The 13367-nt window shown below is 48.8% G+C and overlaps 1 protein-coding gene across 4 annotated transcripts in view; it reads right to left on the bottom strand.

The window, feature by feature from the left end:
* The window catches only part of RPTOR (regulatory associated protein of MTOR complex 1), a 412728-nt gene extending 410473 nt beyond the window's left edge, over positions 1 to 2255 (bottom strand). For all 4 annotated transcript variants that reach the window (XR_013407456.1, XR_013407455.1, XM_015120520.3 and 1 more), the window contains exon 1: positions 1316 to 2255. Coding sequence is in view for 2 of the 4 variants with exons in the window: in XM_015120520.3 (XP_014976006.1) it covers positions 1316 to 1477 (162 nt within the window). In the remaining 2 variants the exon portion in view is untranslated. The remainder of the gene's footprint in view (positions 1 to 1315) is intronic.
* Between the last annotated feature and the right edge of the window lie 11112 nt (positions 2256 to 13367).

Below are 13367 nucleotides of genomic sequence, written 5' to 3'. Positions count from 1 at the left end.
CTACTGACAGACTAGAGTTACCAGAAGTGTAATCTTTATTTATTTATTTATTTATTTTTGAGACAGAGTCTCATTCTGTCTCCTAGGCTAGAGTGTAATGGTACGATCTCAGGTCACTGCAACCCCTGCCTCCCAGGTTTAAGCGATTCTCCAGCCTCAGCTTCTCGAGTAGCTGGGATTACAGGCAGCTGCCATCAAGCCCGGCTAATATTGGTATTTTTAGTAGAGACAGGGTTTCACCATGTTGGCCAGGCTAGTCTCAAACTCCTGACCTCAGGTGATCCACCCGCCTTGGCCTCCCAAAGTGCTGGGATTACAGGTGTGAGCCACCGCGCCCAGCCCAGAAGTGTAATCTTATATATGTTCATCATCATATATGAAAAAACAATAATATTCCATAAACATATACATAAGCCTAAAGGAAATCAAACCTTGTAACACCAACTTCCTCTTTTATACCACTGAAACGTGCAAATAAATAAAAGCAGCCTGGAGGGAGAACATAACTTACCAAAAGACAAATTATAAGTGTGCATACATGAGAAGCAGTACCACCCTTTTGCTTTTGAGACCAGGAAATAGATGGTATCTTATGAAGGATAAATTCAACAAAATTCAGCTGTTTTCTTTCCTACCAGCTGCTTGTGAATCACTCTCCACACTCCAACACCATGAGGACAACCTGAAACCTGCAGTCAATGCCTCATACCCTAACTCACAATTAAAGAAATCCTGTCTCCAAGTTACAGCAACAGGACCCTACATAAAAGGAGGAAAGTCTAGCTTCAAGACAAATTGTTGAGAAGACTAGAATGAAGTTCACTGTAACTTTAAAATAACTTTGCACTAATTTGTTACTAGTTGAACATTTTCCAGTAATCTCGTTTCCTAGCATAGTATATCAGACTTCTGCACTTCACCCAGCTTGGAAATTTTACAAAGTAGACTAATTATGTGGGTATAAGCATTATATCGCACGTTGCCCTTCCTCTAAGTGTTAACAGAACAAAGTAGTATGCCGAAGAGCATGTAAATACTCGCAATGCTGTATTTCAAATTTGCTTAACTTTTATTATCTGAATCAGAACTTAGTTGGAATTGAATTAACACTACCCAGTGAATAACGACTAATTAAAACAGCCTTTCCCATTTTCAGCCAAAAACTGCAGTCTGAAATGGCTTTTGCTTTCTAATTGACTTACAACGTGTGGCTGGGGGGAAATGTCAGCGCTTTCCCAAGGACACTTTTCAGGCTGTAAACTTTCTTTGTTGGAGAAACTACCAAGTTCAAGGGGTGCCTTCAGAATCCACTTACCCGATCCTTCATCCTCCAGCTTTGAGCTAAGGATTTGGAGCCTTCAATTTTCTCACAGTGCCTCTTTTTCATAAAAGCCAAAGGTAGGTTCCAGTCTGTAAGATCAGCCTCATCTTCCTCCCCCAGGCCCAGAAGAGGCGACTGCAGCATTTCGGACTCCATCAGTGGGGGAGGGGGTGGGGGAGTCCTTGGCAGCAAGCGCTCAAGAACCTCCAGCCTTAAAAACTAGCGTGTACCAGAATTGGTGAAATAAGAAACAGAAAAACGGGGAATCGAAAAACAAATGGATGGAGAGTGCGGAGACCCTTACTCAGGCAAAAAGTCTGAGATCCTTATCTCTAACTCTGGGCGGGAAGTGGGGAGGTGGGGGCCGCTAGGAAATGGGGCAGCCCAAGAAGCTCCGCAGACACACACCAGCCCAAGTCCCAAGCCACTGGCTGCTCCTGGGGCTGCACGTTTCCAGAGGGGCTGCGAGCGGAGCTGTCAAAAGCGTAAGAGACTTCAGGCCTCACGATGACCCTGCTCTCGGCCTCCAACGCCTCAGCAGTTCCGAGGACAGGCAGGCCGCTCTTGGTGCCGGTTCGCCCACTGGGCCGAGGTCTCCGGCCAAGGGATCGGGTTCAAAGGGCCCTGGGTCTCCTCCAGCCACTCTCAGCCCTGCGGGTCCCGCACTCGTCTGAGCTGCCGCAACCAGAGCCAGGACCGGCCCATCGTGCTCGCCCGCACCCGGTTCCTCAACCTCAGGTCCGCGCGGCCTGGCTGGTCCTGGCCTTCAGCCCCGAGGCTCTCTCCTGCCTGAGAACGAGTCCTGAGAAACAGGCGACACGGAACCACGGAGAAAACGGACAATGAGGGCTTACTGGGTCAGGGGAGCTTTGCCCTCTGGTTTGGAGCTACAGGGAAACTCATCTCATCAGCACATCAAGGAGGACGCCATATTGCCAGGACCCAGAATGCACCGCGGCCTACGGCGTGGCCGACAGACCAAACCTCCTCAGAGCGTTCTCGCCGCGCCACCCAACAAGCAGTGAAGGAAAGGGAGTCCCTGACCCCATTACCTCGGTTACCGTAATTCCGTTTTCCCCAGTTAATCGCCATTTGTTCAGTAGAGGCGTGTTATTAAAGTCAGTCCTACAAATGAAACTGTCGGTTTAATTTATTTTTTCAAAAACATTGTTATTATAAATGAAGCTACATGCTCCTGAAATTAGAGGAATCAACCGCCTTGTTTCTTCCAGATTTTGAAAAAGCGGCAAAAGCTTCAGGAAAAAACACTGATAATATTAGAAAATATAGTACTTTTTTTTTTTTTTTTTAATGTAGTATCTTCCACAGTGTCAATCAGATTTTCTCTTTTTCGTAGAAAACCAAGTGAAAGGCTGGGCGCAGTGGCTCACGCCTGTAATCCCAACACTTTGGGAGGCTGAGGCAAGCAGATCACAAGGTCAAGAGATCGAGACCAGCCTGGCCAACATGGTGAAACCTCCGTCTCTACTAAAAATACAAAAATTATCTGTGCATGGTGGCGCACACCTGTAGTCCCACCTACTCGGAAGGCTGAGGTAGGAGAATCGCTTGAACCGGGGAGGCAGAGGTTGCAGTGAGCTAAGATCAGGCCACTGCACTCCAGCCTGGGAGACTGAGCAAGACTCTTCAGATGAAGAAGGGTCCGAAGCAAGATTCGATGAAAAAAAAAAATTCATCGAATACAATTCTTTGTTTAATCTGTTTCATTTGCTGAGCAGTTTATCCTTTGTAAATTTCTTTTCTCCTGTCTCAGCCTCGCGCACCACCACGCCCGGCTAATTTTTTGTGTTTTTAGTAGAGACGGGGTTTCACCGTGTCAGCCAGGATGGTCTCGATCTCCTGACCTCGTGATCCGCCCGCCTCAGCCTCCCAAAGTGCTGGGATTACGGGCGGATCACGAGGTCAGGAGATCGAGACCATCCTGGCTGACACGGTGAAACCCCGTCTCTACTAAAGAATACAAAAAATTAGCCGGACGTGGTGGCGGGCACCCGGAAGGCAGAGCTTGCAGTGAGCCGAGATTGCGCCACTGCACTCCAGCCTGGGCGACAGTGTGAGATTCCGTCTCAAAAAAGAAAGAAAGAAAAGAAAGAAATTCTAAGTGAGCACGTTGAAGTCCAAACCCACCAGGTGGTCAGAATCGCCCAGGAAACTAAAAATCAGGATGCCCAGCTTCCGCCCCAGACCCCCAGATCGGGGAGCAGGGAGACTGGGATTCAGAATCTGCACTTTTTTTTTTTTTTTTTTTGCAGTTTTTACAGTTTTATTTAAACACCAAACACGCACATGTGTCTACTCATTTTCTTCGCTGCGCAGCCTGGCATGGGGGACAGTGACTCTGACAGCCAGCTAGGCGGCTCTTTCCACAATGGCTTCGCGGTTCCTGGAGGAACGCTGTGAGCGATCTCAGCGCAGTAAGCTTTGTTGCACATCAGCAGCAAGCTCCCTGACGTTGTAGACCATGAACTTCCGGAAGCCAGTGGGCAGCATGGGCTTTGTTTTTTTGTTGCTCCCATAACCAATGTTGGACATCAAGATCTGACCCTTGGCCAGGCGCAGTGGCTCACACCTGTAATCCCAGCACTTTGGGAGGCCGAGGCGGGTAGATCATGAGTTTAGGAGATCGAGACCATCCTGGCTAACACGGTGAAACCTCATCTCTACTAAAAATACAAAAAATTAGCCGGGCGTGGTGGTGGGTGCCTGTAGTCCCAGCTACTTGGGAGGCTGAGGCAGGACTCTTTGCCAGGCTGGTCTCGGACTTTTGACCTCAGGTGATCCACCTGCCTCAGCCTCCCAAAGTGCTAGGATTACAGGCATGAGCCACCACGCCTGGCCTCAACAACAACAACAACAACAAAAATGTTTAAATTAGCCAGGCATGATGACATGCATCTGTAGTACCAACCACTCAGGAGGCTGAGGTAGGAGGATCACTTGAGCCCAGGAGTTTGAGGCTGCAGTGAGCTGAGATCGCACCACTGCACTCCAGCCTGGGCAATCAAGCAAGACTCTGTCTCAAAAAAAAAAAAAAAAAAAAAGGCCGGGCGCGGTGGCTCAAGCCTGTAATCCCAGCACTCTGGGAGGCCAAGACGGGTGGATCATGAGGTCAGGAGATCAAGACCATCCTGGCTAATACGGTGAAACCCCGTCTCTACTAAAAAAGTACAAAAAACTAGCCGGGCGAGGTGGCGGGCGCCTGTAGTCCCAGCTACTCGGGAGGCTGAGGCAGGAGAATGGCGTAAACCCGGGAGGCGGAGCTTGCAGTGAGCTGAGATCCGGCCACTGCACTCCAACCCGGGCGACAGAGCGAGACTCCATCTCAAAAAAAAAAAAAAAGGCAGAATAACCCTTGGCCTGCCTGAACACAGTGGGAGCACCTTATCCTACAATGTAAAGGTAGAGACCAGATGACTCCTTCTGTCCCTAAAACTTGGACTGTTTGACAAATAGAATTACAGATACAGCAAAGTGAGCAAGAGAACAAATATAAAAACCTGAGTGTTGGGGGCAAATATGACAGAAGGTAGGAGTGAATGCAGGGAGAAATGCGGGGCAAATGGGAGTGGGGGTTGCATAAATAGCTCAGATATATAGCCTTTACCAGGAAGAACTAAGACAGCTGGATATTCGGTCTCTGAGTTCAGCATTGACCCACTGCAACTGACCTAGTCTTTTCTCAAAACAGAACACCATCACAGCTGAGGCATTCCATTTGCAGGCAGAATGGGCTGCGTTCCATCCTGCAACATTGCCGCTTCTCTGCTAAATCAATCAAGGGCATTGAATGTGTTTTGTCATCAAGAATCAGGAGCAAGACTGGAGGTCAGGGAACTTGAGAAAACCAGGTGCTTCGCTGAGCTGTTGTTTTCCACGCAGGGAGAACAGCCAACTCCGGTCCTTTCCAGAAAAATCTATGCTTAGCTTAAAGGAAACCAAAATAGACACGAAGAATGTTGCTATTGTCTGAGCATCATGACTCTGTTTTTAGTAAAACCCAAGTCACTCCCCTCTGCAGGTCAGATGTTTTGTTGACAGTGAAGTGAGAAGAGGAAGGAAAAGGAGGTAACAGGGCCGCAGCATCACCTTCAGCTGGGAATGTGAGGCTGCCAGGAAACCAGCAAGTCTGTCTCCCCCTCTCCACCCGTCTAAAAATATGGTGGTATTTATGCATGTGATTTTCACCTTCTACAGCACACCTTTCTATTTTATTCATGATTTTTTAAAATAATAAGCACGTAGATCGATTAGCAGAAACGAAGTTATTCCCATTTTTAAGAGGGTCCCTGGGTAGCATAGGGACTGTGGTGAAAAGTGCCTCTTACTGAATAAACTTCGCCCACTGTCCACATTTCTTCTTTCAGAAGTGAGGATTTTTGCATAGCCCCAGCCTTAAAAAGCCAGCCAAGGAAAACACGGCAAAGACAGAGCCGAGAGGGAAATGCATCAGGGAAGGGACTGCCTGAGAGCCCATCACAGAGCTGGGACCTGCACCCCAGCCTCTCCTTCCCACCCTGGGCTGTTTTGCAAAGGGCAGTGAAGAGCCTCTCTGGGACACCTGGGATGTGGAGCAAGACAAGGGCAAAGCAGCTGGGAGAGCAGGTGTCCAGGCCCAGTCCCCGCTGGGTGGCCTTCCAGCCTGGGCGCCCTAACCGATGAGTCTGGATGGACTCAGGGAGCCATCTGCAAGGCTTGACAGCATCAGACGCTGCTGTCTGTGGCCCTGTGGATTCTTTGTGGAGAAGGGATGAAGGTCAGTGTCCATTCAAGGTCAAAAATCCCATTATTGGGAGTCCCCTCCTTCCTCCCCCAGATCCTAAAGATGGAATCACAAAGATGTGGTCTGTACCTATGCAGATTTTAAAAGAAAAAAGGGGCTGGGTGCAGTGGCTCATGCCTGTAATCTCAGCACTTTGTAAGGTCGAGGCAGGCAGATCACCTGAGGTGGGGAGTTCAAGACCAGTCTGGCCAACATGACGAAACCCCGTCTCTATTTTAAAAATGCAAAAAATTAGCCGGGTGTGGTGGTGCTTGCCTGTAATCCCAGCTACTTGGGAGGCTGAGGCATGAGAATCGCTTAAATACAAGAGGTAGAGGATGCAATGAGCCGAGATCATGCCACTGCACTCCAGCCTAAGTGACAGAGTGAGACCCTACCTCAAAAAAAGAATAAAAAAGAAAAAGAAAAATGGGGTGGGGGAGGAAAGCTTATATGATTGAGACTATATTGAGAAAATGTATTATCCAGTAAATAATATGCAAACTGGATGGGCGCAGTGACTCATGCCTGGAATCCCAGAACTTTGGGGTGCCAAGGCGGGCGGATCACCTGAGGTCAGGAGTTCCAGACCAGCCTGACCAATATGATGAAACCCCGTCTCTACTAGAAATACAAAAATTAGCCAGGCGCGGTGGCATGCACCTGTAATCCCAGCTACTCGGGAGGCTGAGACAGGAGACTCACTTGAAACCAGGCGGCGGAGGTTGCAGTGAGCTGAGATCGCGCCATTGCACTCCAGCCCGGGCAATAAGAGCGAAACTCCATCTCAATCCCAGCTACTGGTCCCAGCCAGAATGGTCTTGATCTCCTGACCTCATGATCTGCCCACCTCGGCCTCCCAGAGTGCTGGGATTACAGGTGTGAGCCACCGCGCCCGGCCCATGCCTGGCTAATTTTGTAGAGACAGGGTTTCACCATGTTGCACAGGCTGGTCTCGAACCCCTGAGCTCAAACAATACACCTGCCTCGGCCTCCCAAAGTGATGGGATTACAGGCATGAGGTTGAGATGTATTTTAAAGACAGAGTCTTGCTGTGCCCAGACATGTGGACCAAGGGTCACAGGACCAGAGATAGGGGGACCAGAGACCCACTAGCATTATAATCCCAGAAATACCATTTGACATTTTAAACAGCATCACGTCATACTTTGACCATTTTTATTTTAAATTTTAAAAGTAAAAAGTAATAGATACTCGTTGGAAGAAATTGGAAAATGTTCCCAAAAATGAAGAAAATAAAAGTTAACCAGAGGAATCAGTGTTCTGATTTTGTGAATTTCCTTTTTTCCTTTTCTTTTTGCCACATATATATGTTTTTAAAAATTGTTTGACGTTAAAAAAAAAATTACTCTGAAACATTTTGAAAATAAAAGATCAATCGGTTGGGTGCAGTGGCTCACACCTGTAATCCCAGCATTTTGGGAGGCTGAGGTGGGCGGATCACTTGAGGTCAGGAGTTTGAGACCAGCCTGGCCAACATGGTGAAACCCCATCTCTACTATTATAAAAATCAGCTGGGCGTGGTGGCACATGCCTGTAATCCCAGCTACTCAGGAGGCGGAGGCATGAGAATTACTTCAACCTGGGAGGCAGAGGTGCAGTGAGGGGAGATTGTGCCACTGCACTCCAGCCTGGGTGACAGAGTGAGACTCTCTCTCAAAATAATAACAATAATAATAATAATAATAATAATAATAATAATAATAATAATGATGTTGATGATGATGACTGGGTGCGATGGCTCACACCTGTAATCCCAGCACTTTGGGAGGCGGAGGCGGGCAGATCACTTGAGGTCAGTAGTTCGAGACCAGACTGGCCAACATGGTGAAACCCCGTCTCCACCAAAAATACAAAACTTAGCCAGGTGTGGTGGTGTGGGCCTGTAATCCCAGCTGCTAGAGAGACTGAGACACAGGAATTGCTTGAACTCCAGAGGCGGAGGTTGCAGTGAGCCAAGATCCTGCCACTGCACTCCAGCCTGGGAGACAGAGTGAGACTCTGTCTCGATCAATCAATCAATAACATTCCAGATACCCCAATTGCACCCATTTCATCACCATGTTAGAAGATGGCAGCCCAGAGTCAGCCTGGAATCCCAAGTGATTCCATGCATAGCAAAACGTGAGTCACAGCTTCGTCCTGTATTCTCAACCATTGTGTTAATCACATACAGGGAACTTGTTTCCAGCCCACCTGGGCCCTGAAGGCGGTGGTAAGGTGATTTTCTGAAGAGCGAGATTCAATCAAGCCTGAAAGAACTCATCCAAGCCCCTGAGCTATTGGTCAGGGCTGGGTCCAAAACTGGGAGGGAGCTGCTCAGAGAGGGTTTGTCGGGGGCTGGGTTGGTCTCCTAGGTGGCCAGAGGTCCTGCCTTCCCTGAGGCAGCCCTGGTTCTCACTCATTGCTCTGGCATAATTATTAATAGCATCCTCTTACATTCTCAAAGATGTTCTGATTTGGATGATAAAACATAGTCACCCTACCTTGTATCCACTCCCATGGGACCCTATACATTGTATTCATTGCATTCATCACTATTCTAATTAAACATTGTTTTAATGTCCCTTTGCCCTGCCAGATAGAAGCTCCACGAAGACAGGGATCATGCCTGTCTCATTCTCCGTTTTACCCCCTGCAGAGAGCCAGAGACTGGTATGCAGTGTGGGCACATAGTATTTGTTTTTTCATTTTGTTTTGTTTGAGACAGAGTCTCACTCTGTTGCCCAGGCTGAAGTGCAGTGGCATGATCTTGGCTCACTGCCGCCTCTGCCTCCTGGGTTCAAGTGATTTCTGGCTAATTTTTGTATTTTTAGTAGAGATGGGGTTTCCCTGTGTTGGCCAAGCTGGTCTCAAACTCCTGACCTCAAGTGATCCCCCGCCTCTGTCTCCCAAAGTGTTAGTATTACAGGCTTGAGCCACCATGCCTGGCCCAGTATATGTCGAATGACTCCAATGAGCAGGACCCCAAGGAGCTACTGCTAGAAGCAGAAACAGGAGCAGGCAACACACAATGGCAGGGAGAATCTGAACGGCTCAGACAGCCCAGAGTGAACACCAGCCCCAAGGCATGCTGATGACTGTCTCTGGCCACAGCAATGGCATGAACCCCGAATGGAGGGAACAGTGGGGCAGGAGGCTGACCTGGGGTGCGCCTAAAGAGACCCCATGACATCCCAAAAAGAACGGCTGCCCAGAAATGTAAAGGACAAAGGCTTGGGGTCATGCTGCCCTGAATATTAAAAGAAAAGTGAGTGGCGCAGTGGCTCATGCCTGTAATCCCAGCACTTTGGGAGGCCGAGGCGGGCGGATCACCTGAGCTCGGGAGTTCAAGACCAGCCAGACCAACACGGAAAAACCCCGTCTCTACTAAAAATACAAAATTAGCCGGGTGTGGTAGCGCACGCCTGTCATCCCAGCTACTAGGGAGGCTGAGGTAAGAGAATCGTTTGAACCTCGGGGGCAGAGGTTGCAGTGAGTCAAGATCACGCCATTGCACTCCAGCCTGGGCAACAAGAGCAAAACTCCGTCTCAAAAAAAAAAAAAAGAAAAAAAGAAAGAAAGAAAAGTGACTTTGTCTTACACCCTGGCTGCCCCTAGTAAATGATGTGGAATATGGAAAAATCCTGGCCTGTGTATCTTTGCTTTTATTTATCTCTGATTATTTCCTTATATTAGCCAAGCTATGCTAAGTACTGGAACAGTAACTCTCCAGCCTCAAGAGAAGGTCATTTTTCACACATACAGTAGTTCAGTAGGTATTGGGGGCAACCTTGGGGGCACAGACCCACGAAGGGGAGCACAAGGTTTCCATTGCCCGGGTCTGGCATTTATGTCACTTCTGACCACATTCTATTGGCCAGAACTCGATCACATGGTCATAGCTAACTGCAAAGGACACTGGGAAATATAGTCTGACTATGTGGAAATAAAAATAAATGTGGCAAATAATGAGCTACAAGGTTTCTTCCTAGAAGTGAAAGTAAAAGCCTAAAAGGAGTGTGTTAGTTTGTAACCCGGCACGGTGGCTCATGCCTATAATCCCAGCACTTTGGGAGGCCCAGGCGAGACGATCACCTGAGGTTAGGAGTTCAAGACCAGCCTGGCCAACATGGTGAAACCCCGTCTCTACCAAAAATACAACAATTGGTCAGGCATGGTGGTGGCAGCCTGTAGTCCCAGCTACTGGGAGGCTGAGGCAGAAGAATCCCTTGAACCCGGGAGGCAGAGGTTACAGTGAACCAAGATCGTGCCACTGTACTCCAGCCTGGGCAAAAGAGCAAGACTCCGTCTCAAAAAACATAAAAATAAAAATAAAGAGTGTCTTAGTTTGCTAGGGCTGCGGTAACAAAGTACCACAAACTGGGTGGCTTAAAGCAACAGGCGTATTGCTCTACGGTTCTGGAGGCCAGAATTCCAACATCAAGGTGTCAGCATGGTTCTGCTGCCTCCAGGCTCCTGGGAAGAATCTGTTCGTGCCCCTCCCTCAGCTTCAAGGTGTCCTTAGCAACCTCCGACATGCCTCATCATGTGGCTGCGTCCCTCCAACCTCTGGCTCCATCCTAACAGGGCCTTCGATCTCCCTGTGTGTCTCTCCTCTCATAAAGACAGCAGACGGCTGGGTGCAGCGGCTCACACCTGTAATCCTAGCACTTTGGGAGGCCGAGGCAAGTGGATCACTTGAGGTCAGGAGTTCGAGACCAACCTGGCCAATGGGGTGAAACCCTGTCTCTACTTAAAAAAAAAAAAAAAAAATTAGCCGGGCGTGCACCTGTAATCCCAGCTACTTGGGAGGCTGAGGCAGGAGAATCGCTTGAACCCAGAAGGTGGAGGTTGCAGTGAGCTGAGGTCACCCCACTGCCCTCCAGCCTGGGTGACAGAGCAAGACTCTGTCTCAGAAAAAATAATAATAATAATAAAGACAGCACACATACCATCTTAACTTTAATTACATCTGCAAAGACCCTATTTCCAAATAAAGTCAAATTCACAGGCACCAGGGTTAGGACTTGGAACTCTATTTCTGGGGGACACAATTCAACTCAGAGCAAATCAAGGCAGGGAACTTTTTTTTGAAACAGAGACTCACTCTGTTGCCCAGGCTGGAGTATAGTGGCGCAATCATGGCTCACTGCAGCCTCTGCCTCCCAGGCTCAAGGGATCCTCCCACCTCAGCCTCCTGAGCATCTGGGACTGCAGGCATGCACCCCCACATCCAGCAAATATTTTTTGTATTTTTTGTAGGGACAGGGTTTCGCCATGTTGCCCAGGCTGGGCTCAAATGATCCTGCCACCATGGCCTTCCAAAGTGCTGGGATTACAGGCGTGAGCCACCACACCTGGCTGTGAACTTTTTACAGATTCCTAAGACACTCCCCCATTCCTTCCGAAAAGATCATTCCAATTTGCAAACGAACCAGCCTGAGGGCACTATGTCATCCCACCTTCCCCAAACCGAGTGCTGTGTTTTGGTTTTCTTCCTTAGCCTTATTTATTTTTTATTTTACTTTATATTTTATTTTATTGAGTCAAGGCCTCACTCTGTAACCCAGACTGCAGTGCAGTGGCGTGATCGCGGCTCACTGCAACTTTCAACTCCTGAGCTGAAGCAATCCTCCCTCCTCGGCCTCCCACAGTGCTGAGATTCCAGGCCTGAACCACCACACCCAGCCTTCCTTAGCTTTATTATCTTGATTTTTGCAAATCTGGTAAGTGAGCAGTGGTATCTAATTTTTGACTAGAAAGTTTAAAAAGTGCTTGGGAATCACGTCGCCGGTTACAGCTGAAGGGTGGTGCCCAGGCAGGACGAAGTGTTTGTCGGGCCGTGAGTGGCCGTCGCAGGATGCAACCCAAGCAGGGAGTCAGGAACATTTCACTAGCTGTAGTTAGATGCCTGGGTCCTAGCTCTCTGCTGGCAGAAGACAAATATCAGAAGGCAAAGAGGACAGAATATTCCATTTGTCCATCTAAAATGAATGTTTCTAGCAAGGAGGCCTGGATGGCCCTCTGCAGACAGCCCAGCTGCTGCGGTGCGTCTTGTCTGGTTTGTTTGCCACAGCAGCAGCTTCCGTCTGATGGCTGCAGAGGAGGAAGGTGGCGGCTGACGCTCAGAATGAGCCATCCCCAGTGCAGCTCCACGAGGCTGGCGGAGTGGGGGGGATACGGGGGGGGGCTGTCGCTCACAGAACACTCTGTACTCATCCAGGAGCCCCCACACCCGGGAAGGCGGCCACCTTATGATATGTGATCTGTTCCAGGCAGAGTCTCTGTCAGCCAGGGAAACATTTGTAAACATAATTTGTGTTCTCCATTTTTGTCATAGTTTTGGTCCTTATTTCCCCCCCCATAACTCACTATTTTCCTCCCATATTTTTCCTTCTGGAGGTTTTAATCAGAGGGACAAGTCCAGAGTGTCCTGGAAAGTCTGGAAGGTGCTTGCCTTTCCTCGGAATGTGCTCTCTCGTGGCAGCAAACGTCGGCAGGGAGTGCAGCCTGCAATTTACAAGTTTATGTTTACGATCCTTATTTTTATTACCTTTGAGTGAAAGTGATTGCTATGGTTATCTCCTTCTCTGATATATATATATATTCCTTTCATTTATTTTGAGGATGGTTTGAATTTTTATGCATCTTCCATCCCATGCTCCCAAAAGAAGTGGGAAGAGCAGCGGGGAGGATCGGGGACCCCCTCCTCTTCCCGCCTCACAGCAGACGGCATCTCTCAGAGCATCCCCCAGTCAAGGGACAGTCTCCCTCCTCTGCTCCTGGGGAGTGAGTAAATAATCCCCTCCATCTCCACACTCCCAAGTAAGCCTGAAGGGCTTTCCGGGGGGCTTCGGAGAACCCCACCTATAACCCAATCAGGGAGGTTGGTAGAATGAAACAGTAAAGGAAGAAAAAAGCATGTACCTGCCAAGCTGGTTTCCACTGGGTTAAAGGCCTCTGTGATGGCATCATTGACCTAAAATCATCCAACATTGACACTGTCTCCAAGGTGACAGGCCCTGAATCTTGGGCCCGAGTGTCCTGCTCAGAGGGTCACCTGTGACTCCCTCCTCTCTCGGGCCTTCCAATACAGCCACAGCTACCCGTATAATAGCCCCCAAGTGCTTGGTTAGGTCTCAGTAGTGACGGGGTGCATCTGGAAGACCGATGTCTCAGGAGCTGATTCACTTCTCGAAGAACCGAGTTGGACCTTACCACCACTCATTTTGGCCCTGACACCGTCCTGGCTTTGGGCCTGCA

The sequence above is a fragment of the Macaca mulatta genome, chromosome 16 (genome assembly GCF_049350105.2).
Source record: "Macaca mulatta isolate MMU2019108-1 chromosome 16, T2T-MMU8v2.0, whole genome shotgun sequence".
In the NCBI taxonomy this organism is placed as follows: Eukaryota; Metazoa; Chordata; class Mammalia; order Primates; family Cercopithecidae; genus Macaca; species Macaca mulatta.
Note: the sequence above shows the minus strand (reverse complement) of the source record. Positions and strands in the feature narration are given on the sequence as shown.